The 25113-nt window shown below is 35.9% G+C and overlaps 1 protein-coding gene across 3 annotated transcripts in view; it reads left to right on the forward strand.

Moving 5' to 3' along the window:
- The first annotated feature begins 2574 nt into the window (after window positions 1–2574).
- SECISBP2L (SECIS binding protein 2 like) overlaps window positions 2575–25113 on the forward strand; it is a 63227-nt gene continuing 40688 nt past the window's right edge. For 2 of the 3 annotated variants that reach the window (XM_011222824.3, XM_011222825.3), the window contains exons 1-7: window positions 2576–2841; window positions 11664–11842; window positions 13895–14219; window positions 15854–15989; window positions 20819–21048; window positions 21328–21352; window positions 21716–21831. In XM_011222824.3, the coding sequence (XP_011221126.1) occupies window positions 2818–2841; window positions 11664–11842; window positions 13895–14219; window positions 15854–15989; window positions 20819–21048; window positions 21328–21352; window positions 21716–21831 (1035 nt within the window). In that variant the 5' untranslated portion in view covers window positions 2576–2817. Of the gene's footprint in view, window positions 2842–11663; window positions 11843–13894; window positions 14220–15853; window positions 15990–20818; window positions 21049–21327; window positions 21353–21715; window positions 21832–25113 lie in introns of all 3 variants that reach the window. The other variant, XM_019797866.2, reaches the window with a different exon arrangement.

Here is a 25113-nt window from a genome sequence, read left to right on the forward strand (position 1 = left end):
TTGGATTCTTTCACCCGAGGGTCCTCACATTAGCCATTTTCTGGGAACCACTTTCTTACTTCTTTTCCTTAACTCCTACTCACCCTTTAGGTCTTTGTTTAGATGCCATTTACTTACATATGACTTCCCTGCCCTTCCATCCCACACTATGGTAGAACCTATCGAAATTCCTTTTTCATGACACACAGCTTACCTGTAATTACTTGTTCCGTGTATGTCTTGCCCACAGGACAAACATGGTTTCTGCTCTCACAGTGTCTTGTTAACTGCTATACCTCCAGTACTTAGCATAGCATCTGGCACATTAAATATTTGTTGCTCAGTGAAATGATTAATTAAAATTCAAACATATCGGGGCGCCTGGGTGGCACAGCGATTAAGCGTCCGCCTTCGGCTCAGGGCGTGATCCTGGCGTTATGGGATCGAGCCCCACATCAGGCTCCTCCGCTATGAGCCTGCTTCTTCTTCTCCCACTCCCCCTGCTTGTGTTCCCTCTCTTGCTGGCTGTCTCTATCTCTGTCAAATAAATAAATAAAATTAAAAAAAAAATTTCAAACATATCATTCATACGAAGTAGTATTTTTAAATCTTTTTTCTTCATATATTTTAATTTTTTATTCTAATTTCTATGTAATCTTTTCTAGGATTGTGTTAGTTAAGAATGGCATTGTGACATTTTTGTTCATATTTCTTTTAATTCTGTTCTTAAAATTTAAATGAATATCTTCTACAAAGAAGATTCTCAAAGAGAACAAAATCCTATAATATGGAAAGATCCTTAGAGAGCCTCTATTTCAATTTTCTCAGATTATTCCTTAGAACCAGGAAGGAAACCAAGTACTGTGGTATTTTTATGACTACATTGGTACTGAATTATTATTATCTTTTTACTTAGATCTGGATGTCTTATGGCTAGAGACCACCAGTGGGGAGACATTCTGAAAATTCAGAATTCTTTTTATCTTTCAATTGTGAAGGAGGGTGATCATGTTAGTTTATATAACTACTTCGTATAAATAGCTTAGCTTTTCTATGCAAACCTAAATTTATTCTGCATTCATTGATAAACACTAGGGGCTACATTACATGAATTCTTCACGTATGTAACATCCAGACATGCATGTACAATTTAAACAAACATATACACACGCACACACATGTGCACATAAACACATAAAACTTGAGAATAAAAATATTTTATTTAGGGGTGCCTGGGTGGCACAGCGGTTAAGCACCTGCCTTCGGTTCAGGGCGTGATCCGGCGTTATGGGATCGAGCCCCACATTAGGCTCCTCTGCTATGAGCCTGCTTCTTCCTCTCCCACTCCCCTTGCTTGTGTTCCCTCTCTCGCTGGCTGTCTCTATCTCTGTCAAATAAATAAATAAAATCTTTAAAAAATATTTTATTTAGTTAAAGCTAAACAAATGAAAGATCTCTGTGTACAAATATAAATGTTTCTCCTTATAAACAGTTTCTACTGCCAGCCTTGATGTAAGTTTTGTTGACCCAGTACAGCTCCTTTTACCAGGTCAAAGTACGTGTCAATGTAAGTACAGTTAGAGGCTTCACAGAACAGCCTCTTCTTGGAATCCTATTCAAACAAAACCAGAATAACAACCTAGACTAGCAGAAAAGGCAATTCAAGTCTTCACTGATGTCTTCTGAAGCATGACAAAGCAAACTTCTTAAAATTCTCTTTCCCAGCTGTAAATCTCCATTCCAGTCCCTCAAACAGAAGCCACCTCCACTCCTTTCCTTCACTTCAGTATAATTTAGCTTATATAGCATTTTATTTTTCTTCCTCACCCTGGAGCCGACCAGCAAGCAAGAACTATTCCGGGAAGAGGTATCTGTTGGAAGGTTTGTCTAAAGAGATGCCCAGAGGGACTCAGCCATGCTTACCAAGTGCCCAGTCTCCTCAAGGAGCTAATGAACTGGAGATGAAAGGAACAATTAATAAGCAGGGGGAGGACAGCAAAATAGCAGAGTACATAGTTACCTGTTGGTTGGTGTGATACAAACTGAGTAAAATTAGGGATTCTCAAATAGGCGAGATAGGCCTGGTGGTTGAGCGGAGATGAGCGTGGGCCTGGACAATGAATTACCTAATCAATACGCATTTGTGTAACCTCCTGACTTGGTTTCTCTCCAGTGGCCCTTCTGTGGTATTTTCCTTTATAGTCATGACTTCCTTCTGCTGGGTAACATAGGGAAGGATCGCTATGTACAGTGGGCAGCTAAAAGCTCTTTCAACATTACTAAGAGGTGGCTTGGAATAATGAAGTAGTCTCTGAGGTCCCTGAAGACTGGAACCCTGGCGTTCTGGCTCCCAAGTGGCCGGACACTCCTCCAGTTTAACAATCCAGAGGGACAGTTAAGTCCGGCTCAAAGCGCAGAGTGGTTTGGGGCACCTGCTTACGGGAATCTCCACTTGGCCTCAGCCTCCAGGTCAGCCAGCCCAGGCTCCCGTTGCCACCTGCTCAGGACGTCTGCCCTCACTCCGCCCACGCCTCTTCTCGGCCCCTCCCCCCTTTCCCCTTCCGCGAGCCGCCATTTTCAACTTCTCTTGTCGCCTTTTTGGGCCTTCCTCGGCTTCCGTCCCAGATGATCCCTCCCCGAGGCTGCCACCGCCTCCTTCTTCTCCGGGAGCTGGAGCCACCCCCTCGGCCAGTGGCGTAGCCGGACTCCGAGTCGGGGCCAGCCAGATAGGGGCGGAGGTCCTGAGCCCTGTCTCGACTCGAGCGGGGGGCCATGGAGAAAGCGGCCCGAGGCGCTTTCCACACCGACTAACGCAGGCCCGTTGCGGCTGCAGGCGCCATGGACCGAGCCCCCGCTGACCAGGTACGCGGGCTCGGGCTGGGCCGGCCGGGTCGGGTGCTGGGGGTCGCCGCTTCCTCCAGAGCGGGCCCTGGTCTCTGAGCGTGGGCCTGGACCGCCGGATCCCTTGGGTTCCTGTGGGAGCAGACTCCCCTCGCCTGAGAGCCTGGCGGCGCCCCACTCCTGCATTGTTCCAGTTGCTGCCTCGGGGACGGGGGCTTTTCCAGCCCTGGTTACCCACCCCCACCCCGGGCTGGGGACTCGTTTTTGCCCCTCCTCCGTGGTTTGGTGGAAGGGGCCAGAGGACTCCCAAGTTGTCAGTGCTTGCCTGAGAGGAGGGTTTATAACTTCCAGCGAGTACCCCCCCCCCTTTAGTCCTGGAATGTGTTTTCAAGGTGGCAAGGCTTTCGAAGGCTTCTCACCCAGAAAGACTGTCAGAGAATGTGTGATAACTACAGATGGAGGGGGGTTATGGGCTTTTTGGTTCAACGTTCCGTTGAGCGGAGCATTGTTTTTTGCAGTGGTTTTAGGGAGGTGTTTTCTTTAAGATATGAAATACTATGGTTTTCCCCTGCCTTTTTGTCCAATTATTTTGCAAAAATTAGTGTTTTTGGAAAATTGAGCTTATATTTTGAGAACGTTAGATCCGAAGTATGAATTCATTTCCGTGACCGTTTTCATATTCACAGAGTAGTTCATTAGTATTCAGTTTTGTTTTTAATTGTATTAAATTCTTGATTATCCGTGCGAGTAGTTGCTGGAAGTCAGGGATGATGAAAATGTAAATAAGAATCCAAAATAAGAGTTCCCCCCAGTGTTAGTATTTTTCATCCTTGAGATTTCTATGAAACGACTTAAAATTTGATGAAATAGAAGTTTACTGACTATGCATTCTCTTCAGTTGAAGGCTTTGCCCAGTGTTGAGCTAGGCAGATAGATGAAGGAGAAAAAGACTAGTGATTTGCCTAGTTATTTTACAAATAGATAATTAGTACCTGAATAAATGAGACAAGATTTCCAAATTCCTGTATATATGTATATATGTAGCTAGTCAGAGTCAATTTTGATTTTGAAATCTGGCTCTTTTAGCAGGCAGATTCCTAGTCGCGTATATTTGTTTTTTACAAAAGCTTTAATTTAAAAAAATGAGAATATGAATTTGAAAACACAGATGAGTTTTATAAGATAATATGTGGATTTACCAAAGCAAAATTGGTCAGAGCCTCTAAGCTTTTCAGTGACCTGAGGTATATACAGCCTATATCCAATTTAATGAAAAAAACATTTTAAGACACCTATCAGAAATGCCTTTAATTTCAAAGCCTGACAACTGAATAGGAAATTTTCTTGAACAATTTTCTTGTATGTGTGTCACTAATGAAAAGGTTAAACTCTTTGGTCCTTCATCATGATGCCAGAACTGTAACCAGTAATGCTACCATATGTATACTTATGGTTCCTTTCATCTTAGAGGAAATATAATTAACTATTTAGCATAGCTATTTGTGTGTGGTTATCTTAACAGCAAGTGCTGTGAGCAGATTATTTAAACTACAGAATCTATTCCTCTTTCATCCTACATCTTTCTTAAGCCCGCAACCTATTAAAACCTTGTAGAAATTTAAGGATTAGAAAGAAATCATGAATGTAGGTTTTTCGTTGAAGAATTTATTCCCGTTTTCACTCTAGTACCTCATGCCTCTTTCTCAGCCTAACCTTGAGTAAGAGAATAATTCTAACCACCCTCTCTTCCCACCCGCTACATACTCACAGGAAACCGAGATAAGAAAAGTGATGCTGCTTTGCCTTGTTCCGGCTGTAGGCAGTTAATTCAGGGGTCCATGGATAACCTGGACGGAGTGTGCTTCATTTTATATTAGCATTTTTCTGGGGCAAGACTCCATTATTTTCATCGTATTCTCAAAGGAATCTATCACTGAAAAAAGACTAAGAACCATTAATTTAATGGTAGATTAGGGGTAGAACTGAGCTTTCTCCACTTTGTGAAGTTCTTCATTGTTTCCACTATACCCTAGAGTAATGTACTGACTTTTTGAGGTTATTTGGGATATACTTTTATATTTTTACTAATGAAGTGAATTTAGATAGGTGAAAGTCACTAAAAATATATGTGATGTATTAATTTCCATTTCCCTCACAAAATATTTGTTTTTTCACTATAAACCAGTGTTGGTTTATATTCAGAATTTTGGGGAATGCCTATAGCATTAAAACTTACTCATAATATTGTAGTGATTAGCAATTTATAGAAATTTAATTTTTAAAAAAATAGTACTTAATACAAACTGTGCATTTCATGTTAAACTAATTGAAATCCTTGGAGTGTTGCACAAGTGTAACTTAAAAAAAAAAATCTAAGCATGTTTTGCCTGAAGGCATTCATATCGCTCTTTTAAAAAAATAAATAAAATCTTTGATAAAAGGATAAATTATATATATGTTGGTCAAGATTATAAAAAGTAAGTTACTGGGAATACATGCTAGATAATAGTTTTAACTGCAATAGTGACTATTTGAAAGAATGTTATAACCAAAAAAGTATGTCAGGAGTATTCTCTATTAGCAAGACTGTATTAAAACAAGTAATTTAATTTTAATTGCCAGAGTTAGATGTTCTAAGAACAGTTACTACTTGGTATATGCTTTTTTCTTTCTTTCTTTCTTTCTTTCTTTCTTTCTTTCTTTCTTTCTTTCTTTCGGGGGGGGTCCTTTTGGGGGGTGAAATAGTTGTTGTAAAGGGATGTGAAAAATAAATCATGGACTTTATTTGTTCATAAAAGGCTTAATGTTTCTATTTTTAGGAAATTTAAGACTGTTTTGAAATTTTTTAAAAAAATAAACAATGGCCTTAGAAGTGACAAAACACTTGAAGTTTACAGTATCTTTTCTATTATCAAATAATTTAAACATTGGCTTAATTTTTAGTATGTTAACATTAGATAAGTTCTTTTAAAGATTTTATTTGTCAGAGAAAGAGAGAAGGGGGGGGAGAGAGAGGGCGCAAACAGGGGGAGTGGCAGGCAGAAGGAGAAGCAGGCTCCCCTCTGTGTAAGAAGCCTGATGTGGGACTCGATCCGAGGTCTCTGGGATTGTCAGCTGAGCTGAAGGCAGATACTTAACCTGCTGAGCCACCCAGGCATCCTTAGATAAGTTCTTTACTTGGCATCAGGGAAATATGAATAAAAAACCCAATGTGATACCACCTCACACCACTCAGAATCGCTAAAATTAACAAGTCAGGAAACAACAGATATTGGTGAGGTTGCAGAGAAAGGGGAACCCTCCTTCGGTGTTGGTGGGAATGCAAGCTGGTGCAGCCTTTCTGGAAAACAGTATGGAGGTTCCTCAGAAAGTTGAAAATAGAGTTACCCTGACGACCCAGCAATTGCACTACTGAGTATTTAGCCCAAAGATACAAATGTAGTGATCTGAAGGGGCACCTGCACCCCAATGTTTATAGCAGCAGTGTCCACAATAGCTAAACTGTGGAAAGAGCCCAGATGTCCACTGACAGATGAATGCATAAAGAATATGTGGTATATATATAGAATGGAATATTACGCAGCCATTGAAAAATGAAATCTTGCTGTTTGCAACGATGTGGATGAACTAGAGGGTATTATGCGAAGCGAAATAAGTCAATCAGAGAAAGATAATTATCATATGATTTCATTGATATGTGGAATTTAAGAAACAAAAGATGATAGGGGAAGAGAGGAAAAAATAAAAGAAGACAAAACCAGAGAGGGAGACAAACCATAAGAGACTCGTAATCATAGGAAACAAATTGAGGGCTGCTGGAGGGGAGGGATGGGGTAACTGGGTGATGGATATTAAGGAGGGCATGTGATGTGATGAGCACTGGGATTTATAGAAGACTGATGAATCACAGGCCTGTACCTCTGAAACCAATAATACATTATATGTTAATTAATTGAATTTAAATTAAAAATGTTTATAAGAACAAAAAGTGTAAAATAAATAAAATAATTTACAAAATTATAGATTACCAATGTCTTTAACTCTTAGAAAAGCAAACATGTCACAAATACAGATGGCTTCATGCAAAGTGCTGTTCACCAATAAAGATACAAAATCATCTGGCTTAAAATTCTTTCCTTTAAATAATTGATAAACTTCAAATAGTATCAGCATTGCAAACTAAATATATTCTAAATAAGTTGCTATAAAACATTTATTATTCAGTAATACTTGGTAGTTGGCCTTTATGAATATAAGTAAATGATTATCTTAACAGGTTTTAAAAATAATACTTACGTAATCAAAAGGGAAGTAAAATGACCTTTGGAAATTTAACTCTTTTTTTTTTTTTTAAAGATTTCTTTATTTGATAGAGAGTGGGGGGGGGGAATGGCAGAGGGAGAGAGAGGAGAATCAGGCTCCCCACTGAATGGGGAGCTCAATGCAGTGCTGGATGCTAAGACCCCAAGACCATGACCTGAGCCAAAACCAAGAGTCAGATGCTCAAGCGACTGAGACACCCAGGCACCCCAACGTTTATAAATTTAAAAAGACATTTTTCCCTAAGCCCCTAATCAAGAGGAGATTAAAAAGTACAATTATGGGTTATTGAAAAATGAAATACATATGAAAACCTATGGGATGTGGCTGAAGCTATACTCTGAGGCAAATGCATAGTCATAAATGCTTTCATTATTAAACATTTTAAAAGGTAAATAAAAATTAAGTGTCCAGGGCTAGAAGTTAGCAGGAAAACCCTATCAAAGCAATAGAGGAAAAGAAATACAAAACCAGAAATTAATAAATTAGATAATTCAAAAATCAGTTTTAAATTTAGAGAGCTGATTTTTAGAAAAGTACCATAAGGTACTTTAATAGGATTAGGTGTGGTCTCTTTTAAGAAAAGAGAAAGGGATCTGAATAGTAAGTCAAGTGGGCAGTCTCAGTTAAATATTTTGATTTTTTTCTCAATATTTTCTGAAGTCTTGCAGAACTTACGTATATATCTACTGCAATTGATTTGTCAGGTGTTTACTTTCAGTGTAAGTCACTGCAATAAAAAACAATACAGCCAGCAGGTATCTCTTAAGCATTAGTTATTTTTTTCCATTGGAAGACATTTTTCTTTGGCCATGAAATGTAAGCTATCTTAATGTTTGATACATTGTATTTTTACCTTAATATAGAAAGGATGTGGAGGGTTTCCATGGTCATGTTTTTTCTGTAGGTGGTGGGACGTACTGAAATTTCACTGTGGGAGAGTGCTTATTATGTTCTGCTTCAGTTTTGATTTTTAAGTGGGTGTTTTCTTTCTGTTGCTTAATCCGGGAAAATTATTTGCACACTTCTGGAGGTTCTATCCCAGAGGAGTTTAGTGTGCATTTCTTGCTGTTGGGTGCTTCATAGTAACGTTTGTGCATTTTCCCTAAACCAGTCTAGTACAGCACTCTTTCCAGAACATGTACTCAGTGCATGTTTGTTGAATTTATATAGGCTCTCAGTGATCTGAGTGCATTTGTTTAATACACTCTTTTAAAGAAGGCATTTATATTTTTATGTTCTGATAAATTCTTGGGTTTTCTAGATTATTCACATCAAAGAAGTTTTATTACTGACATTTATTTTAATATATGCTGAATTTAAAAGGAATGTGAAACTGCTTATGTTTTGTCTTGTTTTGTTTTTTTCCAGTACAGATTTCTGGGATTATTATGATTTTTCATTTATTTGGAAAATTCTGAAATAATTTCTGAAAATTAAAGATAATTTTACTACGTAGACAGTTTTTTTTTAAACAAATAGTACAGGATAATTAGACTTTGTGTAGTTCAGACTTATTTTACATTTATATTTACTTTAAGGAGACAACTCTGCTGTAAAATTTCTGATTCCTAAAAAATAGATCTTGTCAAAAGTAGACTAAAAAATTCAAACTAAGAAATATCATTGTATGAAGTAACTAGTCTAATTTTTTCGTAATGTTTTGTTGTCCACTATGTAGGACATTTTTCTTTGATTTCTATACTAATATAATTGAAATACTGCCAGAATTTGTTACTTAACATATTGTCTAATATGGGCTTTATTATGTGGAATTTTATGAATAGTTCGGGATTTAACTTTACTTTTTAGGCCTGAGAATAGCAGATGCTTCATTTTAATGTCTGATACTGAAGGCCCCAAAGTCACAACAAACAACTTTTAAGACCATAGAGAGTTGTGACTGTAGGAGAAAGTTTGCCAGTCTGTTCCTACTAGTGACATCTTCTGTTTGTGCAGCTGTTGACTACAGCAGCTTCTCTTTTTTGCTAAAAACAAAGGATCACTTCAGTGTTTGTGAATTTTATTGTTGAACTCTGATATCTAGAATTACACTTGGAATAGAAATCATTACAAACTTTAATATTTAAGGGTATATACTGTGTATATGTACAGATATCAATTATAGATTGTGCATGACACTTTTTTGACAGGTTACCTAAGTTCATAAAACTCTTACAAAGTAAAATGAAACTAAGTATAAAAACTTGTTGCAACTTTTGACTTGAGCAAGAATTTGAATTTGTTACCAAAGTAATTTATGAGTTGGTACTATTTGGAAGAAGGTGTCTGGAAACTTACTATCTTTAAATTATCTTATTTCTTTATAATTACATTAGTTTGTTTTTCATGTGGAAATTTGATATGATCATATTCTTTGCTTTAAAAAAGTCCTAATGCCTTCTAATACAGATCTATAAAACTGTTCAGAGAGTTCTTATATGTTCAAAAGGACTTTTTAGATTTTTCAAAGATACCCTAAAAATTATGTTTTCAGTGTAAAACGTGATTTCAGTTTTCCCTCTTTTTATGCCTATGCATGAACTATATAAAGCAAGTTTCCGTTCTGTGCGTTATTGTTGAAAATCAGCCTTTTCCCCTAATTTCCTCCTGGGGGAACATTTATTAGATTGACATTTTATACCTTACACAAATAATTTTTGAGTTCTGTTGACTATCACAGTGAAAGTTAGTGACTTAGACTATTAGCATTTGAAGGAGTTTTTACCTGCAGGGTTGAAATTCAAGAAACTAGCTCCAGCTCACAGATACTGTATTCGTTAAGTGCAAGTAGTGTCTCTATTTCAGATTTGGTTAATAGTATAAAAGTATATTTCAAAATTTAATCAGGTAGCAAGGATGTTGAATTAATACTGCTATGAATAGTTCAGATTTCTTCTCTCTCCCCATCTTTTTATAAGCATTCTGAGTATTTCCAGTGGACTCTTTTAGGGTATAATTTATATGAATAAAGGCTCTCTATTGCACATATCAAGTCTTTAGATTTTGTCTTCAGATTTTCTTGCATTTAATACTGATTACCTTTGTAAGAAACATTCCTGACATTTATTCTGGGAACTCTGCCTTGCTCAGAGCTTCCAATAAATGCCAGCCTACTGCGTTTGTTGGGCAAAAGGTCTAGGACTATTGCTTTGATGTAATTGATTTGAGTGGTTGAAACATTGGATTGCATTTCACTTACTGGTTTCTTAAAGAAGAGTTTAATATCTTTTCAGATTGTGATATTTATGTGGTTTTTAACATTCTACTTTTGCAGAATGTGCCTATAGGTTTTTTCTTTTTATAATTAAATTTTAAAAATTTGTTGTTAAATACAGGAGGAAAACTGCATAAAAACAATGTATAGCTAAATGAATTATAAGGTGAATGCCTTGTAATTGTCACCCAAGTTAGGATATAGAATGTTGTCAGGCACTCAGAAGCTCTCCAGGTGCCTCCTTGTGATCACAACTCTGTTTTACATGAGTAATTTCGTATCAGTAATTCCTATCCTGACTTTTATCCCAGATCTTTTTTTTTAATAATTTTTTTTTAAAGATTTTATTTATTTCTTTGACAGAGAGAGAGACAGCCAGCGAGAGAGGGAACACAAGCAGGGGGAGTGGGAGAGGAAGAAGCAGGCTCCCAGCAGAGGAGCCCGATGTGGGGCTGTATCCCAGAACACCGGAATCACGCCCTGAGCCAAAGGCAGACGCTTAACGACTGCACTACCCAGGCGTCCCCTTATCCCAGATCTTATTTACTTTTCTTTATAGTTTTGTCACCCACATGTGCATCCTAAAATACTTTAGTTTTTTAAAGATATCTTTTAAATTTCTGTAGATATTTTTGTAAGAAAAGTTACAAAATAAACTAAAATGGGAATATACATATTCTGGATCACTTTAGTGTACTCAGGTTGTCTGCTGGGAAACTGAAGTACTCATTTTTTCTTCTAGTTTAACCGTGAACCAAGTTTCTTGCCCCTATGTTAAGTTGTTTTTTTGTTTTTTTCAGTAATCTTGGACATCTTCCTTCCTTTTAATTCAACCATACTAATCTAATTTCCTGAAATGAATGGAAATAGACTATTTTTTAGACTAGTCAAACAAGTATAAAGTGATTATCCTTCAGAACTCTGTTTAATGATTTTCCCTACTAACAAAATTAGTTAAAAGCATTGTTTTGTCTGAAGAGCTGGATTTCTTACTACCAGCTTTATTTTTGGACTCAAGTCTGACTTCCTTGTTCTCTTAATTGTTTTAACAGCTTTGTTATGTAAGAACTGATTTCATTAAAATGCAATAACTTTTGATAAGCATTTCCCTGTTTTATTTGATGGCTCTGCCTAACTAATCATATTTAGCTATTTTAATTTGACGTTGCTGTTCCTTTGGATGTTTTCTAATACTGAGGAGATCTAATTACTCTTTGTAAACACTGACTCTTCCATTGTTAAATTGTGAGTTTGTATTAAGTTTTTTGCTTCTTTGTTAACAGTGTGTTTTACTTTCTCTTTGAAGAATGTCAAGCTATCAGCTGAGGTAGAGCCATTTATTCCCCAGAAGAAGAATCCGGATACATTTATGATCCCGATGGCACTGCCAAATGATAATGGAAATGTTTCTGGCGTAGAACCAACTCCAATTCCCAGCTACCTGATTACTTGTTACCCATTTGTGCAGGAAAACCAGTCCAATAGGTAATTTGTTTATTATTACTTTCTTTTTTGTGGGGGTGAGTAGGGAAATACAGATATTGGCAAGGCATACTTCTTCATTTTTTTCTTTTGTAACTTTTTCTTTCTCTAGGTTTATTCATTATTATTTTTTGTAGTCTCTACGGCCAACGTGGGGATTCAGCTTACAAACTTGAGATCAAGAGTCCCATGCTCCATCGACTGAGCCTGCCAGGCGTACCTCCATTTGTAACTTTTAAACATTAGCCATTTCTCTTTTTTAAGAGAAGTAAATAAAATCAAATGAAGTAGAAATTTGAAAATTGTTAATGTGGGGTTTTTTACTCATTCTTTCTAAGAGGAAATGGAGTTTTTTGGATGTATCTCCTACAATAAGTCATTAAAATTACTTTGAAATAAATTGATATAGAGGGAGGAATGAATATTCAGAAAGTGCTGAACGGAAACCCTTTTTAAAGATTAGGTATCTAATCATAATTTCCAGGACAGTCTGGCATACGAAGAAAAAACCAAGGGATAGTCCTTAACATTGAAGCATTTAGGGTTAACATATATTTTTGGACTCTGATTCTAGTTTAAATTTACCTTCTGTGCTATAGTCACAGGGTGATTTAGCAAAACGCTTGCAATTCAGATAATGTGTGACGTGGTGGTTAGGGCGTAACTTGTGATAATCGAGATAGCCTTTTTAACCCTGCTTAGACTGAGCAATTGATACTTTGTTGGTGTAGTTTATTTTATTGCTGTATTGAAAGTACTTAATATCACACATGGAAAATTATACTTCTCTAGCACTCTGGGATAAATAGATGAGGCATCTGGGCTCTGGCCTCTGCCCAGCCACCCCAAAGGCAAAGGCAGTCAATATATCTGCACGCCTATAAGCCGTCATGTGGCACACTAGTGGGCCAAGGCACATTCTTTCAGATATTCTCCATGTAAGAGATAGGAGGCCACTAAGCTGTATGAAATACTAAATATTCAGGTTAATAATCTCTAAATCTATAGTTTTAGAAAGGATTGGGCAAAGAGTAAGGGATCCTTCTCAATTGAAGTTAGCATTATGTCAAAAAATTTTGACCTATATAGGGCTATGTTTGAAGCGACTTATCAACCACATTTAATAATACTATTTTTTTGTATTTGACAAAATGGCCAAGTGTTAAGTACAGTTAATTTTTCTTACCATACTAAATAATCTTTTGAATTCGTGAATAAACCAGCCAGCGGATTAAAAGTATTTTTTAAAATTATGGCAGTGAACATTTTCCCATTGTGCTTTGTTGTGGGAGTAGTGAGGAAAAGCTCATTGCTCCAGCTCCCCATGACCCCTCATTCTTCGGCAGCAACCTTCTGTAAGGACTGCAGAGATGGGAAGAATCTTGCTGGTGCTTTATAGGAATTGCACTAGAAGAGGCTCGAATGCTAGGAATAGGATGGCAGTGGATAGGCTTGCCTTGTCTCTTCTTACCCTTGGGTCTGGAACCTGCTTCCATTGCCAAAGAGGGGAGCCAGGAAAAGAGCTTGACTTGGCCACATGGTTTGGGAAGTACAGGAGAGGAGTAGAAGCCCCTGAGACTGAGCGAAAGAATGAGAGGTGGAGGAATCAAATCACCCATTGTAATGATCACCGTACACAGTGATCACCTTACCCTGCTTTTTGCAGAAGGTTATCACAGTTGTTAGCATTGGATGGGAACTTTGGACTGCCTTTGTTTACAGATCCAGCAGCTAGGTGTTTAACTTTCAGGCAGAAATACCTTGAGGAGGTTGAGAAGAGAGTTTATATAAATAAGAATGGTATGTACTTTAAAAATTTTGAAATGCAGTAGAACTATCAGGTTGAATTCCTTTGTACTGTCATTTAAGTTGTTATTACATGGATATAATAATCTCTAATTACAGCAAAGAAATTTGTAAGGTGATAATTTTATCTCCTTTTTATTATGAAGGCACTGTTCTGTACTCTTTAAATTAAAATGAATTAAGAGGTTTTGCTTCAGCATTACTTTCAGACTTGTCAATATATTTCTTTTTTTTGTTTGATTTTAACAGACAGTTTCCATTATATAACAATGATATACGATGGCAACAGCCCAATCCAAACCCTGCTGGACCATACCTCGCCTACCCTATTATATCTGCTCAGCCACCTGTCTCTACAGAGTATACATATTATCAGCTGATGCCAGCACCATGTGCCCAAGTTATGGGATTCTATCATCCTTTTCCTACACCTTATTCCAACACCTTTCAGGCCGCAAATACTGTAAATACTATAACCACAGAATGCACTGAGCGTCCAAATCAGCTTGGACAGGTCTTCCCATTGTCCAGTCATCGGAGCAGAAACAGTAACAGAGGACCAGTTGTACCAAAAGTAAGTGACTTATTTTGATTGTTTTTTATGTTTGATATTTCTGTTGTTAATAATAGTGTAAGTAATTTGCTACTGGTCTTGATTAGCCTTTGATGCTGAATTTACTATAAAACATTTCATTCACTGTTATAAAATAGTCAAGGGTAGAGCATTTGTAAAATAATTTTTCCTGTTTTTTATTGTGCCTTATTCTTAATTGATGATATGATTTACAGTCATCTTGAGGTTCCTTCAGAGAGTTTTACATAATCATAATACACAAATATTTCTAAATTATTTTAATTTAGTGATAAAAATTGCATAGTGATACCAGTGTTTATAAGTGATAGTTTGGATCCTATGCCAGTGGTGTTGAACGACTAATGCACTTCATATATTCCAGTCTTCAGAAATCAGCAGGAGATATTATGGAGAACAACATTTGTGATTCATTAAATCCCTTCAGTTTCATCGTGGCTAGTCTGTGAATTTTTCGTAGCAATAGCACTTTGTTAGTCAAGTGTTGCTTTACTATATTATGTGAACACAGCGTCTCCTAGGGCTGAAGAAAATGAAAGATAAATGTGTGAAACTACTCTTAAGATCAGCCTTTTGACTAAGTTAAAAAAAAAAAAAGAGGGAGACATGAAGACCTTGAAAACACAAGAGATTTAAGGTTATTCTAGGTAACTATTTCTTAAATAAAATGTTACTTTTATATTGAGGCCTTAATATCAAAGCAAGTAAGAAGAAAAACCATGTTTCTTCTCAGTACTTCTAGAAGGTAGAGTGATTTCTTAAATGCATCTATGGCTCTATCATCAAGGAGTTGATGCTTTCCTAGATTCCATTAGCCCAGCTTTCTTCAGTGAAAAGTCTTTGCTGTTTTCTGACATACTTTTTACAAATTAAAATACAAACATGCAGCACAGTTTGCTTTAAAAATCTTTTAGTCTTTGCTCATGGAAACACTGGGTCAAGGGAAATTGTTTTGGGACCTCTGGAGAATGTAAAGAAATACGTATTGGAAGTAAGACAGAAGTATATAACTTTCAGATGGTGAAGAAACATGATTTCTCAGAGTGCATTTCCAGCACTTCAGTTTAGGAAGTTAAATTCAGAGTTCTGTTATATAAATTGCTATTTAAGTGATGAATACTCCTGTTTTAAAAAATGAAGGAAGGGATCAGCTTTTTTTATATTTTCTTTTTAAGCTCTAAAGCAGAATTTTTTTGGTATCATGAGAGGAAAATTTATTCCTTGGGAAAGCTACTACCCTTTTTATTACCCTTCTAAATAAAAATTTACAACCTCTTATATGACATGCTCATACTTCTATCATTTATTAATTATTGAGAAAATATGAAGTACAAGTAATAATTAAACATTCATTAATATTTTGTTAGTCATAGTAGTGTTAATAGTTCTTTGAAAAATAGTATTAAAATGTGTGTGTATGATCCATCATTTAACGTATAATTAAAATGCAGATAATTTCATGAATTCCTAACACAGTAACCCTCTTTCCCCATAGATTGGGAGCCACTAATTTAGAGCAAACATTTAGGTGTGTTTTATAGTGGATATGTATTTTATAATGTTTAGTACATTGAGTAGGATTTTAAATTATCATTATTTTTTTGTGCTTAAATCAGCAGCAGCTTTTACAACAGCACATAAAAAGCAAAAGGCCACTGGTGAAAAGTGTAGCTACTCAGAAAGAGACAAATGCAGCAGGTCCTGATAATCGGTCAAAAATTGTGCTTCTGGTAGATGCTTCACAGCAGACTGGTAAGCAAGAGTGTTGATGTATACATCACTGATTTTTATCTGTTTTCATGTATTGACTTTATAATTGTGGACTGTACCACTCTTTAAGTTTCCAGACTTTGATCCTTTCATTTATCCTGCCACTTTGTGAAGTTCTCTAGGAAGGGCAAAAGCAGTCCATGTCCATATGTTCTTTCAACTTGTTTGCCAGCTGATGTGCACTTTTGAAGAGGGTTTGAGGTGTCCTTATCCCCATATAGTAGTGGAGCAGTTCAGAAATCAGAGATGGAATATTGCAGACATTGTAGGAATCTGAGGGCTCATTTTGGCAGAAATCACATTTGTATGTTTTTATAACTAGTTCAAAACCTTTTATAAGATACTCTAATATTGTATAATATTTTTATAGGAAGAACTTGGCAAGTTTTCTGTGCCATATTTCAGCATAGATCTGAACCAAACCTGTGAATGGTACCTATATCCTGTCAAGCAAGTAAAAATTTTGGACTAGTTGGATATCATTTTGTCTATAGAGTTTTTTAGAGAAGTATATAAACTTTAAATAAGGAAGCTTTACCCCAGTAATAGATAAAAATTAATATTTTCCAGTTTATATCATTGCATTCCAGTTTGTATCTCTGATCTCAGCTTAATAGCTGTAGAGTAGATTACTGTCTCTGGACCCATTGTCATTGATGCTAGTAAAAAATTTTTGTTAATGATCCAAGGCCAAGAATTAGATGTGCTCAAAGGCACATTTACTTTTTATCCCTCTGTAGTCTCCACTCTGGCTTAAAATAAATTTGATGGTTCATACTTTCTTTCATTTGGGCTGTACCTTTTCTTTTGTGACATCAGTTCAGTTATTTTTTTTACAATTGTTTAGATCCATTAAGAGTAAGAAAGGATCTGTGAATCCGTTAAGAAACAATCTTGTTGCTAGTACAGTCATTGTGTGTAGTTTGTAGCCATAAAGCAGTGAGATTAATGGATTAACAAATGCTTGGAGAGGCTATAGAAAAGAATCACAACGTAATATATTACAAACTTTTCTATGTTTTGGTTATTCCTAGTCATAGTGACTTACTTCTACATGCTTACCTGGGACTGCTTTTAAAAATCCTTACTTCTTCAGTTTGTTCATTTAGTGAGCACAAAGACAGTTTTCTGAAGCATAAGAATTAGAAAATGAATAGATGAGCTATTAGCAAAACAAAAAGGCAACCTGTGGAATGGGAGAAGATGTTCATATTCCAATAGGGGTTAATATCTAAAATATTTACTCAGTACCAAAAAACCCAGATAATCTGATTTAAATTGGCTAGAGGACCTGAATATACATTTTTCCAAAGAAGACCTACAAATGGCCAGCTGACACATAAAAAGGTGCTCAACATCACTATCATCAGGGAAATACAAATCAAAACCACAACAAGATATCACCTTACACCTGTTTGTGTGGCTAGAATCAAAAAGACAAGTAACAAATGTTCATGAGGATGTGGAGAAAAAGAACCCTCGTGTAGTGAGAATGTAAATTGGTGCAGCCACTATGGAAAACAGTATGGACATTCCTCAAAAAACTAAAAATAGAAATACCAAATGATCCAATAATTCCACTACTGGGTATTTTACCCCCCAAAATTGAAAACACTCATTTGAAAAGATACATTTACTCTTATGTTCATTGCGACATTATTGACAATAGCCCAGGTATGGAAGCAATCCAAGTGTCCATAGGTATGAATGGAGAATGGATAAAGCAGATGTGGTGTGTATATATAGTGGAATATTACTCAGTCATAAAAAGGATAAAACCTTGCCGTTTGCAACAACATGGATGGACCCATAGGCTATAGTGCTAAGTGAAGTAAGTCAGTTGAAGAAAGACAAATAATGTATGATTTCACTTATATGTGGAATCTAAAAAAAACAACCCTGCAGAAATAGACCCGTAAACACAGAGAACAAAAACTGATGGTTGCCAGGGGGTGGGGGTAGCTGATGATAGCTACACTTGTGGTGAGCAAAGCATAATGTATAGACTCTTATATCATCGGTATGCCGTACACTTGAAACTAATGTGACATTGTGTGTCAACTATGCTTTAATAGAAGTAAAAAAAATGAAAAACGAAGGTAAAACTTGATTAGAAGATAATATATTTAATCCGTATTCTTATTCTTTAGGTTTTTTCCCCCAAATTCTGTGGATTGCACATTCTATCAGTATTTTTGTTTAACTTGTTTTTAATTTCTGAGGATTACTTGGTATCAGTCACAGGTAGGATGAAATACTAGAACTTAAAGGAATTTGTAACAAGTTTTTATTCTTGAACACAAGCTTGCATTTAACGAATTTAACAAGATAACTGGATATAATATACAAAAGTGAGTTTCAGTGTATTATGAGCAAAATTTGAGAAAAGATGGCATTTATAATAGCAACAAAATACAGGTTTCTGGGAATAAACTTTATTTACAAAAGATGTACAAGACATATATGCAGAAAATCTTAACTTTATGGTAGGACATTAAAAAAAACAACCCTAAATATCCTGTTCACCTAGGACAATTTGATACTGCAAATGTCATTTCCCCCTACGTCAGTCTGTAGCTTCAGTGCAGTTCTAATCAAAATTTTAATAGGAATTTTTTTGGAACTTGATAAACTAATTCTAAAAGGATCATTTGAGAAGAACTTTTTTTCTAAATACCAAGAGCTATTAAACTGTCTTACTTCCTATAGGCTTACACAAAAAAATGCCGTATAAGAAAATTAGAGCAGGTGTCCCAGGAACAGATTCACATGTATGTGGAAACACGTGTGGAAAGTAATAGAGATAGCATTACAGAAACCTAATTTACACCCCATGCAAATCTTTTTTAGGTGGATTAAGGACAAATGGGAAAACCACAGTAAAAGGAAATGTAAGGAGATATCTTTATGATGGTAGGGAGGGAACTATTTCTTTCTTTCTTTTTTCTTTTTGAAGATTTTATTTATTTATTGGACACAGAGAGACACAGCAAGAGAGGGAACACCAGCAGGGGGAGTGGGAGAGGGAGAAGCAGGCTTCCTGCTGCTGAGCAGGGAGGGAGCCCAATGCGGGGCTTGATCCCCAGGACCCTGGGATCATGACCTGAGCCAAAGGCAGATGCTTAACAACTGAGCCACCCAGGCGCCCCAGAGGGAACTTTCTGAAATAAATTCTGGTCTGTCAAAAGTGAGTGAAAGAATAAGTCACAAACTTGGAAGAGATTTTTTCTATGCCTATCAGTGAAAAAATATTAGTATGAAGATGTAAAAAATTCATATGCATGAATAAGAAAATGATCCCACCTTGTTCTCAGGGCCGTGGGACACAGTACCAGGGGGCTGAAACAGTTTGGGGGGACTATAGGAGTCTTTCCTTTGACCCAGTTGTCCTTCTCCTGTGAATGTATCTAAAATGGATATATTTCCCTAGAAAGAAAAAGACAGTTGGATGAAAGATCCAAATTGCAGTAGTACACTGAAAGCTTCCTAATGTTTAGTAACAGGTGGCAAGTCAAGAGAAGTGTAGACATCCACTCAGTGGAATAATATAGAGCCTTCTCACATTATAATTATGAAGAACATATATACATTATATTAAATAGCCCAACTCAAAATTGTATTGATGCTGTGCAAAAATTATGGGTGGAAATATAGAAAAAGAAAAATTGTTATTTGTTAGGGTAGGAGGACATTGTAAGAGTTTTTAAAATGTCTTTTGATTACAATTTGTGAAATGTAAAAGTAAGATACAACTGAGTAGAAAAATAGGCAGAAGTCAAACAATCGAAAAATAAAATTAAGTATTTCACAGAAGGGAAAACATTAGTGGCTAAAAGCATCAGAAAAGATACCAAACCTCATTATTAGGCAAGAAAATACAAATTAAAACCCACAATGAGCCATCTTTTTGTATCAAACAATTGGCAAAAATTATAGCCTGGCAAACAGTATCAAGTATTTGGAGAATATGTGGATCACTGTGGATATTTATATCTTGCTGTTGGGTTGTAAATGGTTTTAAACAGTTTGACTAAAAATGATTTGGCGTTACCAAGTAAAATTGAATATGTGTATCCCGCAAGACCCAACAGTATTTACCTTAAACTTCCACGTGCACATATACGTGCAAATGTCTGTATAAGAGTGGTTATAGCAGTATTATGTAATAATGCAAAACCCCCAAACAACCCAAGCATCCCATCAGTGGTACAAAGGATAAATACTCTGTGGTGTGTTCATCATACACAGGCAGTCTAAATTCCAGTGACATTAATGAATTACAGCCACATCCATCAGAATCTCAAAACTAATGTTGGGGGAATGGGGCAGACTGGAAAGCAAGTCACAAAAGAAAATGGACAGTGTGATTTCATTTTTATAAAGCGAAAACTGCAAAATAACATGATTTATAATGTTTTAGGAATATAAAAATCCATGAAAAAGCTATTTTAAAAAGTGAGGAAATGATAAACACAGAATTCCATATGGAGGTAACTTCTGGGGGAGGAAGAGGAGGCAGTGGGCATATGCAGTGGACTTAAAAAGGATTGGTGTTGTTTTTCTTAAATGAGTAATGGTGGTTTGTTTTAATATTTGTATAAATATTTTATTCTCTTGTCATAATAAATACATGTCATAAACCAGCATGTCAGGAACACCTTACCTTTTGATGATCTTCCCCCCAAATTTTTTACTTTTTCTCCATTTGCAAAGTTAGATATCTTCATTTTCTTACAACCTTAAAGATAATTTAACAAGAATTTATCCAATTGGTCCTCACAAAGAGATGTCTCACCTCCCTTGCTTTATAGATTTCCCGTCAGATATTGCTAACAAATCTCTCTCGGAGAGCTCTGCCACAATGCTCTGGAAGTCCAAAGGCAGGAGGAGAAGAGCATCCCACCCTACTGCCGAATCCTCTAGTGAGCAGGGGGCTAGTGAAGCTGACATTGACAGTGATAGTGGCTACTGCAGTCCCAAACACAGCAACAACCAGCCTGCAGCAGGGGCTTTGAGAAATCCCGATTCTAGCACCATGAATGTATGTAACACTGCTTTGATTTCTTTATCAGTCATTTATGTCAGTATTATCTTTGTATCTTCTCTAAAGCTTAAGTATCTCTTTTCAGTAATTCCAATAGTAATAGAATGGATCAAAATGTATTTTGTATATTAATATGAAAAATATATGTGGAGAAGTATTTTTCTAAGATTGTAAATAAGCATGCTTCACTCTAGACAAAGTTAGGAAATGTTTTGGAAAGCATATGGTGTTGACTCTTAAGCGGAAAATAATGGTCTTTTTTGTTTTTATTTTTAGCATGTGGAATCATCTATATGTACAGGTACTTATTTTCTGCATAGTGTTTTTACTATACTTTTTTCTTTGTCCATGTCAGAGTTTTGCTTTTAAGCATGAAGCTTGCTGATACGGCAAAAAAAAATTAGATATTTTCCAAAGAGATTCACGTTACTTTGAATGTACAGTTGGGCTGATAAAACTTGAGAAAATTTCTCATTTGAGAAATTGGGGTATTCTGCAAGATGGCACTTCAGTCACTAAGAACTGGAATACCACTTAAAGTTTGTAGAGAAATTTCCAGTTTTACATTTATAGTGACTGACTTTCAGTACACAAAGTTAAGGGATAATTGAGGTTTTGGCATCTTTCGTAAATAAATCATATTTTAAAATCTCATTGGTTACAGGTAGTGTCAGTTGGTCCAATGTAACTTGCCAGGCAACTCAGAAAAAACCTTGGATGGAAAAAAATCAGACATTTTCTAGAGGTGGAAGGCAGACTGAACAAAGAAATAATTCACAGGTAATTTGAATTAGGTTGGAGAAACTGAATTATTGTAAATGGTATAGTGGTCTTGAGGGCAGTGTCCTTAATTTTTGGAGATGCATCTTGTATTATATAATTATAAAATATCACGATATCTGTAACTTTAAAAGGGCTTAGCCAGTAAAATTATTATTTAATGAAACAAAATGACAAAATCTTAACTATAGGTGATGTGTATATAGGTGTGTATTGTGTTTTCTGTTTTATTGTGTTCAAGAAATAGATTTGGATATTTTCATACTTTTAAAAAAGAATATCCTCCAATCCTGCTTCATCTGCTGTGACTTTTTCTTATCCATATAAAAAATTTAAAAGCGGGGCGCCTGGGTGGCACAGCGGTTAAGCGTCTGCCTTCAGCTCAGGGCGTGATCCCGGCGTTATGGGATCGAGCCCCCACATCAGGCTCCTCTGCTATGAGCCTGCTTCTTCCTCTCCCTCTCCCCCTGCTTGTGTTCCCTCTCTCGCTGGCTGTCTCTATCTCTGTCAAAAAAATAAAATCTTAAAAAAAATTTTTTTTTAGTGCCGTAAATATTGATTCTTTGAACTTTAGGACTGCGGCCTTGTTCATGTATCCTTACTAGACCATAAACAGCACAAGCTACGCGGTCTGTGCTTGTTGCAGGGCCACGGCTGGATTGCTGCCTCATGCTGTAACGTAGCCAGACTGGGTGGCTTCCTGGTCTTGCGGAACAATATCTCACTGCCATCCAGCAGAACAAGTTACATACCGCCACAGATTTCCAGTTAACTGTCCTGCTGCATTGGTTGTCTATAAAATCAGGGAGTTGTTTGTTGGTCAGCATTTTTCCTTTTCAATTTTTAGATAGACTTCCTGGATTCCTTAAATCTAGTTAAGGTATTAAAAGTATCATATGAATAGATCTGTGGATGAACTGAAATAAGAGTAAGTTACTAATGGATTAAATAGACCAAATACTTGCCTGCTCATTTGCTTCCCTGAAATGAAGTACGTCAGATGCACCGTAACATTAATTAGACTGTCAGGAAAACAAGCAGAATAATGCCCTTTCCCCTATGGTTATTGCAAAAATGAGTCATTGTTGTTTGTGGCAGGCATGTGAGGCAGTCTAGCTTTATTTGATTAGAAACAAAAGAGCTAAAACAAGAATTGTTTATATAGATGAGATAAACAAAATCTACAAAATGTTTAGTTAAGTGCTGAAATTTTATGTTGAAATCATAACTTGTTAGACTCTGACTTTTGGTATCCGTAGCCCACTGGAGAGGAAGTAATACAGCTATGGAGCCTCCAAACTGGTGAGGAATAGTAAAAGAACAACAAAAAATTATGCAAAAATATGTAGTATATTAGGTCTTGTTTATTTTGTATCTCTCTTCATTCCAAAAGAACTGGAGCCAGATGTTGAACAATGTGTTTTCTACTTCGGATGTGTTGTTATACTTATTCTTAAGTATGTGTTTGATTTGTGATGTGCAGAATCTTCTTCTTCCTGCTCAATCAAAATATTTTCCCCTTTTGCAATTTCGGATTGTTTTTAGGCTTAAAAAGTATTTTAGAAATGAACTAAATACTCACTTGTAATTTCCGCTACCTTTTTATAGCATAGTATTGAAAGAACTTTTTATCTGAGATTTATTTTGATGCATGATAGAATAATGATGTAGATTTTCAGAGTAGTTAACCAGTTGCTCTAAAATTATAGTCCATTCTTTTCTCTCATTTGCTAATTTCTTATATCTTAGGTGCTGTTTTGTTCCATTTATCAGAATTTGGAACCTGTACCATGCTGTTTTACCTGTGATTTTTAATATTTTTACCAGTGTCTTTACACTTGAACAGGCAGGTTCTTTCTATACTCTGCCATACCCTTAATTTTAAATAATGGATAGAATCTAAAAATTTAAATATTAAAAAAAATGGTTTTATTTTGTGAATTGGTTGAAAAATAGAAGAGATGAAAAGATTATACATTTTCACCCTATCTCCCCATGTGTTCTCTTCCCTATATCTGTCCCACTTTGAGTAGTTTATGGTGTATTTTCCGAGTTACTTCATGTCATTCTAAGTAAATATAATTATGTATCTTATGTTTTATCCACTCTGTTCTGTGCTCTGCTTTCATCACTTAACAATGTATCTTGGAAACATTTCCATATTATTATAGGAGGGCTTTCACACTTTTTAAAAATAACTCCTGATGTTTGGAGTATGGATATACTTGTTGATTTCTGTAGTTGTCCTATTAATGGACATTTGAGTTGTTTCTAATTTGTGGCTGTTATAGACATGCTGCAGTATCATTTAGAAATGTGTGTGTATAGCAGTAAATTCCTAGATAAGGGACTACTGAATGAAAAGGTAAAGCCACTTCTGTTATTTGATAATATGGGCAGACTGTACCATTTAAGTCTCAACAATAATGTGGAGAGTGCCTTTTTCCATATAGCTTCAGAGATAATGTGTTTTCAGGATTTGGGATTTGTGCCAGTTAGGTGAAAATGGTACATTAATGTTGTTGAGCATCTTTCCATATATTTATGGGCTGTTTGCATTTTTTTGTTAACTTGTCTGATTATATCTTTTGCCCATTTTTTTTTTTTTGGTATCTTGATCTATTTTTTACTTTTTTTTGGGTGTATTTTTAAAATCAATTTCTCCATCAATCCTTATCAGGTTTAAAAAAAATTTAGGAGCCTTTAGTTTGTAATATGAGTTACAAATATTTTGCTAGGCTTTCATTTTTATTTTTGACTTTGCTTATTATTATTGCCATACACCGGTTTATATTTTAAATAACTTGTAAGTTGAATTTATTGTTTTTGGTTTTTGGTTTTTAAAATGGCTTCTGGGTTTTAAATCATAGAAAAGCCCTGTCTTTACTCTATGGTTATAAAGGAATTTGCCTGTTTTCCACTAGTGTGTTTACGTTCTTGTTTTTTTATATTTAATCTTTCTTCAATTTGGGTTTGTCTTGTTGCATGGTGTGAGATATGGTTCCACTTCGTCTTTTCCAAGTGGCTCCCCAAATCTCCAGCACCATTTATTGAAAAGTCCATCTTTTCACTGATGTGATATTAACCATCTTCATCATCTGTTAAATTCCCAGGTATATTGAAATCTATTTCTGGAATTTCTGTTTTGTTCTGTATTAGTCATTAACTTATCAACTTAGGGAGAATGGGTTACCTTTGTGATGTGGCATCTTTCTATGCAAAAAACTGTATGTCTTCCTATTTTTGAGTCATCTTTTTAGGAGGTAATCAAAATACACGCAA

This window comes from Ailuropoda melanoleuca, chromosome 5, assembly GCF_002007445.2.
Source record: "Ailuropoda melanoleuca isolate Jingjing chromosome 5, ASM200744v2, whole genome shotgun sequence".
Taxonomy (NCBI): Eukaryota; Metazoa; Chordata; class Mammalia; order Carnivora; family Ursidae; genus Ailuropoda; species Ailuropoda melanoleuca.